We start from the raw sequence: 16,958 nt of genomic DNA, 5'->3' as shown, positions 1-16,958 counted from the left end.
CTACCGGGACGCGGAGGCCGCGCGGCAGCAGGTAGCGGCCGCGCGAGGGGGCGGCGCGGGGGAGGCCGCGCCGAAATGGCGGCCGGGGGCTGAAATGGCTGCTTCGGGGCCGGGGGCGGCCGCCGGGCCGGGCCGGCGCTGCGGCTGTCGTGGCTACCAGCGCGCCTGGGCCGGTGGCCACTGAGGTGCCCCGCGGGGCTGAGGTGGCAGCGGCCGCCGCGCGGGAGCGGGGCCCGAGGCGGCCGGCCTGGGCCTGGAGGGACCGCGGAGCGGAGGGGAGCGCCGGGCAGCAGAGACCGCGCTCCCCCGCAGCCCGTGTCGCCCCCGGGCGCGGGGCGGCCGCCGCGGGGCCCAGCACCCCGTCCTGTGCGGGGCTGCGGCGCCCGCGTCCCCGGCTCCGCGCGGGGGAACCTCGGCCCCCCTCAGCAGCGTGGCCTCCAGAAACGTCCCGGCCTCCAGAAACGTCCCCGCCTGCAGAAACGTCCCTTCCACAGCCTTGCTCCCCTTAGGAAGGGCCTCAAGCTTTGTCAGATGTTTGCTTGGTTTTATTTTCGCATTAGAAACGCAGTTTTCCACCCTGGGAGACTCTGACTGAAGGAGCAGCAGAAGACTAGGAAATAGGAGTAGAAAAAAAGGAAAACATTTTAAATTTATTTTTAAATATATGTTGGACTGATTGACACTGGTTTTGGCCACAGTCCAGACAAGCCAGTGGCCACCGTGTGCTTTGGAGAAGGGGTCTCTGTAGGAGATGGTGCTGCCGCCGCCCCCTTCCCAGCGCGGCCTTGGGCATATCCAGAGGCTCTGCGGGAAGAGCAGGCAGCTCTTGGCATTTCTGCAGCAAAAAGACTAATATTTATAGAGAATGTGCATTTTCTTTCTCCCTTTTGCACTGCAAAATGGAGGAAATGGCACAAAGTTCTTGATTACGGTTCCTTGGTTGGGGACAGAGCAGCCCTTCACGGGCTGTCCGAGAGGCCAAACCACTGGTTGGTTGGGGTGTTCTGGTGTTGTGTGTGTGTGTGTGTTGTGTGTGTGTGTGTGTGTTGTGTGTGTGTTGTGTGTGTGTGTGTGTGTGTGTTGTGTGTGTGTGTGTGTGTGTGTTGTGTGTGTGTGTGTGTTGTGTGTGTGTGTGTTTGCAGAGCACAGGCAGAGAAAGGCGGCTGGGGAGCAACAGAGATGAGAATGAAATGTGAACCCCCCCAAGGTTTCCATATTTCCTTCAGCTTGATTACAGCACATGTCTCCTCTCTTTCTATGGAAATGTTTGTTTAGCTAAAGAACCCTCAAGCAGGTGGGAGAAGAAGAGGCCACAACCCTCCTCCTCCTCCACAGGAAGCTTCAGCCTCACCATGCCATCATGGCCGGGGACACTTTATTTCTTAGAGCTGAAGGTCAGAAAGAAAGGGGCAAGGGAGAGGGGGGCTCTGCAGAGCTTTCTGCAACGTAAACGCCAGCAAGAAGCAAAAGGCCCAGGCCTAACATCTCTCTCCCCTTTCAAGCATCATCTTTATCATCTCCTCAGAGCGAGTGCTCCAGGGTGGGCGCCTTGGGCCCCGTGGCCCCTCGTGTTCTGCTGCTCGAGTGCGCTGTGAGGTTCAACTCACTTTGTGTCGGGGGGATCTGCTTCTCTTCCTGCCTCCAGCCCCATCAGTCAAGGATCACGGCTTTGTCCTAATGCCAGAGCTGCCGGCAGTCTAACTGAGTGCAAACTTCGTCGCTCGCTGCCTGGCCTCCCTCGAGGTCTGTGTCTGAGGGAGCTCCGAGAGATTTGTGGGCAAGTTGCCCATGAGGCAGCAGAGCCCTCGTGGTCAAGGAGGCCCATGGGCTCCTGGCTGCATCAGGAGGATGTTGCCAGCAGGGCAGGGAGGGGATGTAGGGAGAAAGGGGCCAAGCTCTTCTTTGTGGTGGCCAGGGACAGGACAAGGGACAATGGGTACAAGCTGAAACGCAGGCGGTTCCATCTCCATTTGAGGAAGAGCTTCTTCACTGTGAGGATGCCCAAGCCCTGGCACAGGCTGCCCAGGGAGGTTGTGGAGTCTCCTCCTCTGGAGGTCTCCAAACCCGCCTGGATGCCACCCTGTGCCACATGCTCTGGGTGTCCCTGATGGAGCATGGGGTTGGACTAGATGATCTCTAGAGGTCCCTTCCAGCCTTAAGGATTCTGTGATTCTATGCTAAAGACACAGTTTTGGTCCCTGGACTTTGGGGAGTCCTGATGGATTGTTTCTGCTCTATCTTGTTCCTCCATTCCTTCTTTTTTCCTCCCCCTTTTTTTATTTTGGCAAACACAGTTTCTGCTGGCTCCTCTCTGTGTCTTCACCTTTCTCCAGCCGTGCCGGAACCCGGCGCCCTGGTTTGTATTCCAAGGTCTTTGTTTCTGTCTTTAACAGCCCTGAAACTGCCCTGGAAGCCCCTGAAGTGCAGTTGACGGGAGCAAAGCCTTCCAGGCTGCATTAGTGCTGCTTCAGGCTGGCAGGCAACAGATGGAAAATAAACGAGTTCAGGAGCCCTGGGGATGGTAACGGTGCTGCAGGCAACGGAGAATCAACACAGCTAAAGAGCAGAATACAAGGATTTATCCTTGGAGCTCTAGGCTTTTACTCGAGTGGCAGGGGACGCCACTCCACGCGATGGCTCACGGGGGACCCACTGCAGGCTGCTCGGGAGAGATGTGCCTTGTCTCGCTTGCTCGCTGCGTTTCCCTCTTCTCACACCACCGTGTAGCTCCTGTTCTGTGTGCAGGTTGGCCTTTCCTTCCCTTCTTTGTGGCAGAAGAAACCAGGATATTTACAGGGATGCTCCAGGCGAGACGCTGCATTTTGGTGGTGGTTTCCACTAGGGCCTGGCAGACTCTGCTGCCGGGTGTGCGGAGGGAGAACGTGAGGCGCAGAGTGGCTGGGGTCTTGCCCGGGCCCTGCCGGTGCTGTGAGTTTTGGGCTGAGATGATGGGAGCTGTGGCTGCCAGATGGGTGGGGAAGGGAGGCAGCAGCTCTCCCTGCGCAGCCAAAGCCAAAACGCTCCATGGAGGTTTAAGTTGAGTTGTTTTCCGCAGAAATACGAGGGCCCAGTGTGCCTGTGTGTGTGATGGAATAACCATATATTGGGCCACCCTCGTTTCACTGCACATTAGTTAAATTCCAACAGTCAGGAGCTTTGGGTACTCTGAATACCTGCTGGTTGAGGAAAAGTTGGAAAATTTCCTGGCAAGGAAATTGAAGATGACTCGGAGCAAATGATTCCATTTGAGTTGCTCAGCCAGATGTAGTTTTAATACACTCGTGCCAGCAGTTCCTGGACACCGCTCCCTCTTGTAAATAGCACAAAACCCTACCAAGGGGCGTTAATCCTTCAGTTTGATGGCTGTGTTTGCACGCTGTGAGAATGCAGATTAACCCCGAGAGGGGCCTGAACGCGTTTGTGGGAGGCTGGAAAGAAGTCTCATTGAGCTCTTCTTCCCGCACCAGGAGCTGGCACTGAAGTCCCTGGGGAGCGAGGGGCTGTTCCTCTTTTCTTCCCTGGACACCAACAAGGATCTGCACCTCAGTCCGGAGGAGTTCAAGCCGATAGCCGAGAAGCTGACGGGTAGGTGTCCGCCCGCCTTGCGGAGCTCCCCACCGAGCCAGCTTTGCCGTGGGCTCAGAAGGTTTTATTCACGTTACTTGGGTTTCTGGGCCATGTTCTGGTTTACTCGATGAGAGTCTGCTGAGCCTTATGTGTTTTTGGAACAGCTTAAGCATCAAACAGCACTTCCACAAAGTGCAGTTTTTCTAAGGCTGGCAATCTCGCCGTTGCACTAGTAAAGTGCTTAAGTTACTTTGTCTAGGGTTTAGAGGGGATTTGGGATGGGTGAGTGCAACAAATACAGCTCAGCCCAGGCTCGGCCAAAACTATTAGTGAGGCACGGTGCTTCACCCGTGCCCTCCTCTCGCTGTAGCAGTGGCTCTCAAAGCAATTACAAGCAATCGTGTTTGGAGACTCTATCAGTGTGTAGCAAATGTCTCTTGACGGTGCCAAGCAGAAGTGCAATGGTGATAACGTGCAGGAGAGCTCACGGTACAATAGAAAACAGAGCTGTTTGCTTACGCTGTATTGAATTGGCTGAAGCCTGTGTGTCTGTTCCCCCCGGGTGAAATCCAACTGCTGGACTGTGCCGTGGGCTTTAGAGCGTTGTTTGCTCAAAGGAGGGGTCCTCTTTAATCCATGCACCAGAGGCTCATTCCCGGGGTGAGCCTGAGCCTTGCTGTTACGTACAGCGTAGTGACAGCTGGGGAGCTACAAGTGCTCCAGGATTTACCAGGATAAACATATAATCACTTCATCTTTGCTTAAAAGAGGAAGGAGGGAAAACAGCTGCCTGAATTCCTGCCCTTTCGTGTCTAGGGGTTGCCCCCGTCGCAGAATTTGAAGAGGAGGAGACTCCAGATTCAAGTGGGGAGACGTTGTCGGTCGTGGCTAAATTCCAGCCGTTGGTCATGGAAACGATGACAAAGAGCAAAGACGGTTTCTTAGGGGTAGGTATCATACACAGGATGCACACGGTCAGAAACACACGTGTCCTGTGGGTTGGCAACTTCACCCCAGGTGCGAGTGCCAGCTCTGCACTCCCTTGGGGCCCATCTGGACCCCAGCATTTGTCCTGAACCCCCAGAGCTGCTTGTTGGCTGCATGTCCAGGGGGAACAGCTCCTGTAACTGGCTCTGATGCTCTGTTCCGTTCACAGATTTCTCATGTTGCGCTGTCTGGGCTGAGAAATTGGACCACCCCAGCAGCCCCCAGGAGTGTCATGTTTGCCAGTCAGTTCAAAGCCTTTCTTCCCCCAAAGAATAAGCTGGATGTCGGGGATCTGTGGTGGATAATTCCAAGCGAATTAAACATCTTCACTGGGTATCTGTCCAACAACCGATTTTACCCTCCGCCTCCCAAGGGCAAAGAGGTGAGATATGGACCATTCTATCTACCTGGGAGGTGATTTGTGCAGGTGTTCTTTTGTAGGGACTGAGATAACACTTGCTCACAGGGCTCTCAGGGATCAGGGCTGTAGAGGAAGCAGGTGGACACTGTAGCTGTAGTTCTTCATCCTCTGTTAGTGGGACTTGCTTCAGTACAGAACGGTTTGCAGCCCGGAGGAGCGGAGGGAATTCCTGGAGCACACAGGCTGCTGTGTTTTCCTGGACTTTGTCAGGCAGCAAAAAAGAATCAACATATAGGCAGGAGCACTGCTGCCTGAATGGGAACTAAAACTGCAAGCAAGAAGCAGTAGGTGCCTGTCATGACCAAACCGGGCTGTGATCCACTTTGTCTTAAACCCTTGGATGTTTCAGGCAAGTTCCTCCAAGACAAGGGAGGGGAGAGGATTATTGAGAGCACCCTCGTATGCAGCAGTCGCAGCTTGTGGGGCCCCTGCTGGGTGCTCCCCCCAAGGAGGGGCACCCGTTGAGGAGTGATGCGAAGTGATGCGTGTACCGAGCCTGCAGAACGGGGCTCGTGCCTCGCAGTGCCCCGGGGTGCCAGGGTGGGTGCTGGCGATCGCAGAGCCGATAAACCTCAGCGCCTTGTGTTCACTGGCTGTGTATGCGCTCCGAGAAAGTCCTAAGTAGTATTGATGGACACAGCCTCACCGATCAGCTTACTGTACGCAGGCATCCACCTGACTGGCATGATGAAAACTGTCAGACCATGGGAACAGATTTAGTTTAAAAAGCAGCCTCTTGCTTTATCCCCTTGTTTTGCGATTAACTAGGTCTCCAAGCAAGTTTAAGCCAGAGCCGTTATGTGACCTTCCTGATCTGGTGGGCAGTGTTCTGGAGCTGCAGCTGGCTGCTAGAGGGCCTGTTCTCACTTTGGCTCTCTTACAATTCTCTCCCCAGATCTTAATCCACAAGCTCTTGAGCATGTTCCACCCGCGCCCCTTCGTCAAAACGCGCTTTGCTCCGCAGGGAGCCGTGGCCTGCATCCAAGCCAGCAACTCCTTCTACTACACCATCGCGTTCAGGTAAGAGCTCCAGCCTGGCCTCGCGGGCCTGGGGACACCTCTGAGCTCGCTCCTCTTCTCTGAGGAGCGGAGGAGGCTGCTGCAAACGCGTGGCACAGGGCACCTGCCACTGCACGTGCAGGTGTGTTCCCAAGCAAGGCCACGTACCTCCTGCCCAAGAGGGAGGTGAAGCAGTTGGAGCAGGGTGGTTTTCAGCAGCTCTGGTCCATATGTGGACCATATGTGGTCCTCGACCAGCAGGTCGAGGGAGGTGATCGTCCCCCTATACACAGCCCTGGTGAGGCCACATCTGGAGACTGTGTCCAGTTCTGGGCTCCCCAGGACAAGAGGGATGTGGAGCTGCTGGAGAGAGTCCAGCGCAGGGCTACGAGGATGATCAGGGGCCTGGAACATCTGCCCTGTGAGCAAAGGCTGAGGGAGCTGGGTCTGTTCAGCCTGGAGAAGAGAAGGCTGAGGGGGGACCTGATCAGTGTCTACAGATATCTCAAGGGAGGCAGTGAGGAGGAGGGGGCGGCCTCTTTTCAGTGGTGGCCAACGACAGGACTAGAGGAAACGGCCACAAGCTGAGGCACCAAAAGTTCCACAGGAACTTAAGGAAAAGTTTCTTGGCAGTGAAAGTGCCAGAGCCCTGGAACAGGCTGCCCGGAGAGGCTGTGGAGTCTCCTTCTCTGGAGACCTTTAAAACCCGCTTGGACGCAGCCCTGTGCCCTGTGCTCTGGGTGACCCTGCGTGAGCAGGGGGGTTGGACTAGATGACCTCTGAGGTCCCTTCCAGCCTTAAGCAGTCTAGGATTCTGTGTGATGCTTGACTGAGGCCCGAAGAGGGCACTCGTGCTCCCCATGTCCCTGCATCTGTGGTGACACAGGGACTGCTGTCCATATGCAGGGCGGTGGCCTTCCTTAATACCCCTTGGTTGAGAAGTGCCCCTGGTAGAATGGGAAGAATCTGATTAATGATTAATTTGTCAGAGTTTTTGTTTGTTTGTTTTAATCCGTGGATGAGGCATTTGCTTCAAGGCACAAGTTCTGGGTTCACTTGTTTTCCTGGGAATGTTATACCCAGTTCTTGTTGCTGGATCAGGCTAGAGGAGAGACTCAGCAGTTGTAGTCTGTTCTTCTGCTCAAGGAATAATAACTGCTGTGGCCACTGTTCTGGGCCTACACTTGTTGCTCGAGTGCATAAGCTGTTAGTATGAGAGGCTCTCCTGACCCAGGGCATCCGCTCCAGCCCTTTGCCCTCTTTCATGTGGGTCATGAGAAGCTCCTGAACTGAACCTCCCTGTCCCAATTTAGCTTCATGGTTTCTGGGGCCTGGAGGTCACCTCTGCTTGCTGCCATCTGCAGCACATGATCTGTTCTAATATCTCCCTTCTCATTTCAGGATCCACGCTGAGTTCCAGCTGAATGAGCCACCAGATTTCCCCTTCTGGTTTTCCCCAGGGCAGTTCACAGGTCACATCATCCTCTCCAAGGATTCTTCCCATGTCCGAGAGTTTAAGCTCTTTGTTCCTAATAACAGGTACAGCTTTTCCTCTCTGTGTGCACTGAGTAGAGGCTTGAGGGTTGCTCTGAGCAGGGAAACCCGGGAGCTCTGGGATGCTGCCCTGTGCACAAGTGGGGGCCGTGCTCAGGACGAGGCTGGTGGGCTCCTTTCCTGGGCACATCAGGGTGCAGTAACCGCCTGGTGTCCCTTGCAGCCTGTGGGTGTCCTGGAGCGTGCGGAGACGGCGGATCTGCCATCTGAGCTTTGGGTGGGCTGGTTCTGCTCTTTGCTTGTCTGTTTTCCCCACACATCCCCCTCTGCCAGCGGTCATCGTGGTCACCATGTCCTCTGTTCTGTGGATATAACGGTGCCCTGAACTGGCTCTGTGGGAGTTTTGCAGGAGCAGCTCTGCGTGTTGCTATCTGGCTCTGGGGAGCATCTGGCAGGGCAGGACAAGGGTAGGGGTATTGTATGGGGACAGGCACTTGGAATTGTGATTGGGATCGATGTCCTTACACAACCTGGCTGCAGCCTCAACCCTGTGTTCCACGTGCTTGAACTCTGTGTGCCCAAGCCTGGGCTGTCCTGGGCCAAGCTGCTTTGGGGAGGGAGGTGCCTGCAGCCCCTAGGGTAGACGTGTGGGAACAGAGGGATTTAGGTTATCCGGATATTGCTCTGGACAGGCAGAGCTGTTGCAAGCACCAGGAGACTCCTTGGATATCAGTGCTGCAAGCTGATGCTGTGCAGCAAAAGAAAACCCTGAAATCTCTTGAAAGTCAGAGTGAAATGAGCTCTGCAGTTATCTGTAAAACTGGCAAAGTGTCTATCAGTCACTGAGGCTCCCTGGCCTTCTTCAGGGCCTGATTCCTTTTCCAGTAACTGTCACCTGTACTTGGAGCACGGGGAGAGACAGGCAGCAAGTGGAGAGGAAGAGCCTGGCTTGAAGCACTGGAATTCAGAAAAGACTGATGTTTTTGTCTCAAAATATGTTTTCACTTGGTGTTTTCTGTGTGCAGTTTCACAGTGGCTCATTGCTGCTCTCTGGCAGGCAGCTGGAAGAGCTTCAGGAGAGAAAAGCTCCAAATCTCTTTGCCCATGATGGCTGAAGTGAAAATTCTGTAACAACATTACCCTGGCGACTCAATCCCTATGGTTCTGTCAGCACATTCGTTACAGCAAGCAGACACTTGTGGCTCTGCCAACTTTTTGCAAGGGCCTTTTACTTCCAAAAAACAACCCACTTATGAAGTTCAACGGGATCAGAATGTGCAAGTTCAGGGTTGGGAGGAAAGGGGAACAAATGCACTCCTCTTCTGTACTTGGAGTACTCAGAGGTGTGAGCACGTGTGCCCAGAGTGCTGGGGAGGTGCCTGGGCGCTGATCCCAGCATGTCTAGTGTTGCTGGGCCGGTGCAGGGCCCTCTGCGCAGCTGGGGCCATTGGGCTCCTGTGCCCTCCCTGCGGGAGGAGCTCTGGGTGTTCTCCTAGGCTGTGGTTTCCCTTGGGTTACTCTTGATGGTTTGGCTTCTCCTTTCAGGTCTCTGAATGTCGACATGGAGTGGCTGTACGGGGCGAGCGAAAGCAGCAACATGGAGGTGGATATAGGTTACCTGCCCCAGGTCTGTACCTGCTTGCTGTCCTCCCTGTGAGTGCTGCGTCTTCACAGGGATTTACCTTCCCTTCCCCTGAGCTTCTGAACCTCAGCTCTCTCTCTTCTTAAGGGCATTCTCTTGAATGCTACAGTATAATATTTCACATCTGTGTGTGCTTTGCCATGTGGCTCACTATTGCCAGCTCTTGTGAGGCTATTTTCTCTCTTGTCTGTGGTGTGGGTTGAATTCCAGGCTCCTGGAGTCATGGACATGCAGAGTTATGGGAGTTTCCCTTATACAAAAACAAAAAAAAATCTGAGCTGCTGTGAGAGGGCGTTTGGGGCTGAATCCAGGCCCTAAGCCCAAAGGGGTGTATGAAAAGCAGTGTAGCTGGATTTAGAAATTGCATGAAATTTTTCCTTTATTTTGTGGTAACTCCAGCTCAGGGGACAGGAAATCTAAGTCATAATCTTGAATGCCTCAGGTTAGGACTTCTATACTAGATCTGTATTTCCTTTTACATGTCACAGGTCCTGAAAACAGACCGACCAAATAATTTCAGAGGCACAAGAACACTGAGCTGCAGGGAAGTCCCCGAGCAGTGTCCCTGCTGCACCCTCTTCTGGCTAGAGGGCCGTCTGGGGGCTGTGCTGGCGGGATGAGCAAGGCCTTCCAGCTAACCCTACCAGATCCCCATAGTTTTAAGGATCTGTTGTCCCCTAGTCAAAAACCTTCCACTGGCAGGATAGCCATGTGGAATGAACAAGTGTCTCGTGCGTTCCCAGTCTAGCAGTATGTGCCATAACTGGAGGATGTAAGGTTATGTTCCTGGTATTCCTCAATAAAACTTAATTCGAAATAGTGAAGTGCAGCTCCAGGAACAGAAATCAAGTTAATGATCTGTGCGTCTTCATTAGAAGCTTCACAGTCTTATTTTACCTCTTTATCTCGTCCTGCAGTACTGGAAAGCCAGGAGTGGTCTATCAATAATATCTAACTCTGAGCCTGTCCTTCTGCAGATGGAGCTGGAATCGACAGGGCCTTCCATCCCCTCGGTGATCCATGATGAGAATGGGAATGTGATTGATAGCAGGGATCCCTCAGGGGAGCCCATTCAGTTTGTGTTCGAAGAGATAACCTGGCAACAGGAAATCCCCTGGGAAGAAGCAGCCCAGAAGCTGGAATTGGCCATGTATCCATTTAAGAAGGTGAGGATTGGGCAGTGCTCCTCCTTCTATAACATATCTGTTTGAACAGCTCTGTGAAAATGATCCTGCCCAGTCACCTCAAGGGCCAGCAGGGATCAGAGGCCACAACTTAACAGCAGATGGAGTAGCACGAGGATCTCCCTGCTCAGGGGCACCACACAGGTGCTGCGTGTGTGACATGATGGGGCTCCAGTTTCCCATGAGAGGGAACAACGTCCTGGAAAGGCCGTTTGGAGCTGCACAGTAGCAGGGGCAGGAGCACAGCCCAGATGTCATGTCATTCCAAGCTCATTTGGTAAATGTAGGCTCATCCTTCCTTCCTCTTATCAGCAGGTGCTGATGTGATTCCTGAGCAAGGCGCGTAATCATGCCTCTTACAAATGATTTTCCTTTGGCGTTACATTTGCTGGGTTCTGCTGCCTCTGGACCAAGCTTTCCTTATCAACAGAAAACACATTCTGCCTGCACATGCACACCCTGCAAGGAGAGTCAGATTCACAGCACTGAGTGACCGAAATTATTTAGCATGCCAGTGGCCTCTGGAGCAGATGGCTACTGCCTGTCACTGCCTTCTTGGCTGAAGGGACATGTTTCAAAGGCTGCCTCCTTGCGCCTGAGCTTACAAATGTCCCCGAGCTGCCAAGTTGTTTAATGAAGTTCCCTTCGTTTGAGTGATTGGAATGTGCTCTCTGCAGAGTCCCTCACAGACAGATTTTAGGCAGTTTCAGCAAGTTTTTGTAATAAATCTCCTCCCCTCAGGGATTCAGAGAGATAAATGAAGTTGCCCCAGGGGAAAGCACTGGTATTAATGCTGCAGCTCTGTGTGCGTTGCCAACGTGACGTGGTAGGTCCATCCCTTTGGATCCTACTTGTCTGTGGGGTGAGCTGTTCTGCTGTGTGTTTCTCAAACTCTCTCTCTCTCTGCCTCCAGGTTTCGTATCTTCCCTTCACACAAGCTTTTGAGAGAGCAAAAGCAGAAAAGAAGCTGGTGCACTCGATCTTGCTGTGGGGTGCCCTGGATGACCAGTCCTGCTGAGGTGAGGGTTGCCCCCATCCTGGCAGGGGAGTGATGTGCATGATCCCGGGACTCGGAGTCATGGAGGACCCAGTGGATCCTTAGACTTCATCCTAAGTGCATTTAACCAGCCAGCCTCCTTGGCAGGCTGACTCTGCAATGCCTTTGGTTGCCTTAAAAGCAGCCAGGCTTTGCTCTGAGTCTTCTCTGCCTGCAGCACGCAGTGGAAATGGTAAATTGTGGAAAACTGCCAACAAGTGAGAAGATGGGTGATGGGCCTGGCTGGGAGGGAGCCCGAGCCAGCTGCCACAGCAGCCAGCCGCTGAGCAGGGCAGTGGCTTCAGACATGGCAACAGTGACCTCAGAAATTCATCGGATAATGGTCTCCCTCCTTTCCTGTGTCAGGTTCGGGGCGAACTCTCCGGGAGACCGTCCTGGAAAGTTCGCCCATCCTCGCCCTGCTCAACGAAAGCTTCATTAGCAGCTGGTCGCTGGTGAAGGAGCTGGAGGAGCTGCAGGTGGGTGTCACAAACACATCCACCCCCTCGCCTCTAGTGCTGGTGAAGGCAGTGGGTGCCCGAGGTGCAGGTGGGAAGGGGGAGCTCACACCTGTGCCGACAGAGATGTCAGTCCCAGGCCCTCTATGTCTTAGCAATTGCAGTAACAAAACAAACACCAGATGGAGTCAGGCTAGGGAAGCAACACAGTGATCTTCTTCACTCTGTTGTAGTGTGAATATTAAAAACTAAACCCGGTGCTTCAGTGAGAGAGAGCCCTGCCCAGGACCGTTTGTGCCATGAGCAGCCTGGCTGAACCCTGAGCCTCCTCACTGCTCCTTTCTATTCTTGTGAGCCTGGCTCGGGCACATGCTGGGAGTTGGGGGCAGCCACGGAACTGCAGAAGCTGTGAAAAGCCCCGATCAGGCTGTTTATGTGCCCGAGAACTGCCAGGGACAGAGTGATCTTAGTGTTTTGGGGGGTATCTACCGCTAGGGTGTGTGGCAGGGAGGAAACACGACAAGGAAGCAGTAAAGCACACGGTGAGCATGGAGCCGTGTACCGCACTGCAGGGCAGCCCCTCCGGCCTGGGTTAGGCGCATTCCTCCCGCTGTGTTCTGCTAGCAGTGGTGTGTGCAGCCTTGTTCCTTGGGGTCTCTTTACAGACCAACAGAGAGAATGAGCTCCACAGCAAGCTGGCCGAGCTGCACCTTGCGAAGTACAACTTCCCCGTGGAGATGATCATTTGCCTCCCCAACGGCACCGTGGTATGTTTGTTACTCCGGCAGCTGGGCTTGGCTCTTCCTCTCAGCCCGTGTTCTCTTCCTCTTCCCCAAACATCGCTCCCCAGGGAGAGGAGATGGCGTCATCCGAAGTGCTTGGAAAACACCCAGCTGGTTCAGGGTCTATTACTGGAAGTGTGGTGCTGTTTATCAGGATGAGGATAGGACACGTGGAACAGAATGAGCTCCTGCTCATGGGAGGCGTTGGAGTCGCATCCAGAGATGCCCATTAGGCAGGGTGACCTGTGAAGAGGTCAGTGTCCTTTTAGGCCCCTGTGCCCTCGGGCTTGCTAGGACTGGGCAGGACTAGAGACTGGCTCCTTTGCCCAGCAGCAGCCCAGAACTTACAGGGTCACCTCTAGACCCGAAGCTCGTATCAGCTTCTCTGCTACCCAGGCCCTCTGTGGGGCTGTAGTCCCTTGCACTGCTGGACTCGCAGGGATATTGTGACAGACAGTAGCACATGCTCTAGCAAAAAATATGAATCAAATGCACTTGTATTCAGAGTCAGAAGAGGGAATATCTCTAGCAGGAGGGGTATGCAGTTGAACCTCAAATATTTCTTCAATCTGACCCATCCCCATGTTGGAGTTGTCAACCTTTGGGAAGCAATCATAACTGGTGTCCTGCACCCTCTGCCATTCCTGTTCATGCTTTAGAGAAAATCTCTCCTTATCAATGTTCTAGCATGTTTCTCTCTGATTTCTTTTTTTTTTTTTTCATCTGGGTTTGCCCCTGCAGATCAGCCATTAGCAAGTCAACAAGCGTTGGCCCTGCTGTGCCCCTGCCTTGGATTTGAACAACAACAACAGCCCCTGACACTTGACACGGCAGCGCTGCGCTCTGTGTCAGCAGCGGGGAGGATCCTGCCAGGGTCCTGCCAGCCTAATCTCATGGTGCCCCATACTTGCCAGGTCCTAGCTAGGAACATTTGCAGTGACTTGTTGCTGTCTCTTTCGTGGCTGCCCTCCAAATTCGGCTGTTGACTGCAAGGCTAGTGAGTGATCTCAGCTCAGCGAGCTGCAGCCTGTCAAGGTTGCTGTGGTCTTTGGCCACGTGTCCTCCTTGCCCCTCTCAGCTGGCAAGCAGAAGGCACGGGGACGTTTTAAGCAGGCAGTGCAGCCAGGCTGGACCGAGAGCGCACACTGAAGCAGTCCGTGCATGTGGGCTGCTACCCGCCCCCAGCCCTTGTTCAGCTGTACATTTTGTGTAATTTTGCCCAAATCACTTTTTTTCTTAACCATGCTGAGCAGAGAGTCAGCACATTTGGAAAAAGCAATACTAACTGTAAAACAGAAACCTGATTCCTGGATGCTGAATAAGCATTTGCAAAGCATTAGAGAGTCTTAAATTTAATAGCAGTCTTGTCATCTGTGTCCTGGCTAGAGGCCAAAGCAGTGGATGGTGAATTGATGTGGCCTCTAAAGTCTCCTCTCCACCTGTTTTCTTTCCCAGATTCACCATATCAATGCCAACTACTTCCTGGATATTACTTCAATGAAGCCTGAAGATGTTGAAAGCAGCATCTTTAGTTTCTCAAGCAATTTTGAAGACCCATCTACTGCAACTTACCTCCAGTTCCTGAAGGAAGGACTGCAAAGAGCAAAACCATACCTGCAAACCTAAAAACAATGGCACCTGCCTGCCCACGGAGATGGCCAAAGACATCAGAGCTCTGTTCTCATTACAGCAGTTCTTCCTCCTCTTCATGCCAGGCTGTTAGGATACAGACAGTCCCAGGACTGGAGCTCTGTTCTGGATGATCCAGGGCCGTTGAAGAGGCTTCAGTTTTGAGTGACACACCTTCTGTTTACATAACCTGCCCTGTTGAGTTCAGGCATGTTTCTTACAGGAGAGAGAATACTTGAATCTATAAACGCTCTGTACCTGTATCTTGGTGTGTCACCAGCCTTCATGTTTTTCCACCTCCTGTTGAAACTCTCCGTAGTGAGATTCCTGACACAACTATACCAAGTGTCACCTACAAACACACGATCTCAAGGACATGACTTGGTGCCGAATCAGCATGGCCAGCACAACCAGGCGCTCGGGGCGAGTCCCTGTGCCTGCGGGTGAGGGCGAGAACCCAGCGCAGGTGGAAAGGCCTTTCCTGGTAGCCCAGGTCCTCACGCCTCCTCTCCAAGGGCAGCTCTGAGCATGACAGCGGTCAGCTATTCCATGGATGGATCCCCGCTCTTCAGGATGGCATTTATTGACAGCAGTGGCCACAAATGCACAATGTGGGGACTCGAGCTGCTACTGTGTAGACATGCAAGTTGGAGGGGGATCTGTTCAGAGGTCTGAGCTCAGAAGTAGCCTCTTTCCAGATCCCTGGGTGACCGAGACGCGTGTCCTGACGTGATGTGGGATGAGGATCTGGGGCAGAGCTCCTGTTATTTCCACCAGTGCAGTGTGAGCACAACACATTACAGGCCGGGCTGGGGAGCAGTGACCCCAACCCGTGTCCGACACTGTTCCTGCCCCACACGCTCCGAGCTTTGTCCTCCCAGCGTGTCTCCTCACTGGCTGCTCCCATCCACATTCGTTTGGAGAGTTTCCATTAAGCGAGCGAACCATGACAAAGTTCCCTTTAGGAAGGGTTTAGGTTCACTGTCGCCCTGAGAGCATGAGGTGGTTGGGGACTGAGCCTTTTTAGAAGCCAGTACAAAGAAACTTCCCCAACCCTTCCAAAGAAGTTGTTCAGACACTGTTTTTGACCCTCATCTGTGCCCACCCTGAGCAGTTCTGTTTGGAACACGTGCTTAGCTACAGGGTGAGTGTTATTTGGGGAAGGAAGGGTCTAAGTGAAACAGGTGTAAAGCATATTCCTGTAGCTACGCGAGACAAAGCATCTCTGATAGATGGCTGCAGACAGCCATGGTTATTGATGTTTTCTCTGCGCTCTAAAGCACAATTCAGTTGGACCAAATCAAAAGAGGGAAAAGTCTTTCTTCAAAGGGGCATTTTCATTCCTGGCTTTCAGAGCCAGGGAGGAACCAGGGGTCTCCTCTTACCCTGTCCTGTCCCCAGCTCTTCTCTCTGTGTCCGTGGCTGGAGGCTGCGCTGAGCTTAGACGGACCTTTGGGCTTACCCGTATAACTTCACTAATTGCTCTAGTGAAATCAGTTCCCTGGGATGTTTCTCAGTATCAGCTTTATAACTATGCATTAGCTCTGCCCTTTCCGAGCGCTCCGAGGGGCCTGCAGTGATCACGGGCTTGGTTTTGGCAGTTTGCAGCGGTGGCTGTGGAAAGCGCTGACATCTCCAGGCGCCGTTGGAGACCGACCTGCAGCTGCTCTGCCCAGTTGCAGTCCCCAGCGCCTTCAAGTGCAGTTTCAGTGTAGAGCTGCCTTTCTGGCTTTTACAAAGCTTCTTTTGAGGTATTTTTGTTGCACCCTTAGCACCCTCAGTAAGAGGCCCCAGACGAAGCCGTGTTGTGGGCTGTACCCAGGCAGAGCATTCGTGCTGTTAGGATCCCTGGAAGTACCTTAGTTTTGCTCCCACCAGCCAGAGCCCTGAACAACTTGCACAGCCCAGAGCCCCTTACAAGATCTCCCGGGCTGTGGGAGTGCAAGGGATTAACCCAAAGCGTGGTCCAAACCCCGCTCCCTGGAGAGCAGAGTGCGGGGATCCTGTGGGACATGTGGCTGCGATCCCATTAATCCATCAGCCAAAACTTGCCCCTTTATTGCCGTGTGACAGTTGGAGGTGAACTCCGGGTGGAAAACATCGTCTGAGGCTCCTTTTAATATGTGCCAAGCTTTTTACTTTTTCTCCTTGTATTTGTAACCTCCTTATGTTTTTCAGTAGTCTTTTGATACAGCGGAAGGTGGGGGGAAGGAGCCGCGCGTCGCCCTGCTCTCCCGAGCTTAGTGACGGCCTGGGCCTAAGCGCCAGGCGGCCCAGGCCCGAGGCCGCCGGGCTGCGCGGGGACGCGGCCGCGCTGCTTCCTCTGTAGCTGCCTCCTTAAACGGCTGCCACCGCCTGCCTGGCCTCGCTCCTTCTTGCCGCCGCGCGGGGAAGGGGATCCGAGGGACACGGGTCACACACACACACACGTACACCCTGTGTCACCCATCTGCCTGTCCCACACACCGGTCTCTCACACACACACGCACACACCCCCGTACCCACACCCTGTGCTGCTACCAGCCCCCTGCTGCCTCCCGGGGTGTGGGGGGGTCCCTCGGCACCCATGGGGTCCCTGGATGCCTCCGTGAGCCCCCCCACACACAGTCACCTCCTTCACCATCACACCCCCACACCATTACACCCCCCACACAACACCCCCACACCATCACCCCCACACACACTTACCCCCACCATGTACACCCCACACCATTACACCCCCACACAACACCCTCCCCACACGCACATGCCCCCACACC

General features: G+C 53.8%; 2 protein-coding genes across 2 annotated transcripts in view; both read left to right on the top strand.

Moving 5' to 3' along the window:
* Positions 1 to 3,398: 3,398 nt before the first annotated feature.
* On the top strand, positions 3,399 to 16,106 carry SELENON (selenoprotein N; the record flags this gene model as incomplete). Its single annotated transcript, XM_026043417.1, has 11 exons — positions 3,399 to 3,585; positions 4,384 to 4,514; positions 4,724 to 4,936; positions 5,871 to 5,995; positions 7,376 to 7,513; positions 9,014 to 9,095; positions 10,088 to 10,276; positions 11,208 to 11,313; positions 11,697 to 11,809; positions 12,454 to 12,555; positions 14,026 to 16,106. Coding segments are annotated over 11 exons (1,557 nt in total), but the record flags the coding sequence as incomplete, so codon positions are not given.
* Positions 14,932 to 16,958, top strand: part of MTFR1L (mitochondrial fission regulator 1 like) — an 11,664-nt gene continuing 9,637 nt past the window's right edge. Inside the window, exon 1 of the mRNA XM_026043509.1 lies at positions 14,932 to 14,982. Within this exon, the coding sequence (XP_025899294.1) occupies positions 14,932 to 14,982 (51 nt within the window). The remainder of the gene's footprint in view (positions 14,983 to 16,958) is intronic.

This window comes from Nothoprocta perdicaria, unplaced genomic scaffold (genome assembly GCF_003342845.1).
Source record: "Nothoprocta perdicaria isolate Ctin4 unplaced genomic scaffold, notPer1 scaffold_33, whole genome shotgun sequence".
Classification (NCBI taxonomy): domain Eukaryota; kingdom Metazoa; phylum Chordata; class Aves; order Tinamiformes; family Tinamidae; genus Nothoprocta; species Nothoprocta perdicaria.
The sequence above is the reverse complement of the archived record's forward strand: the minus strand, read 5'-3'. Positions and strand labels throughout refer to the sequence as shown.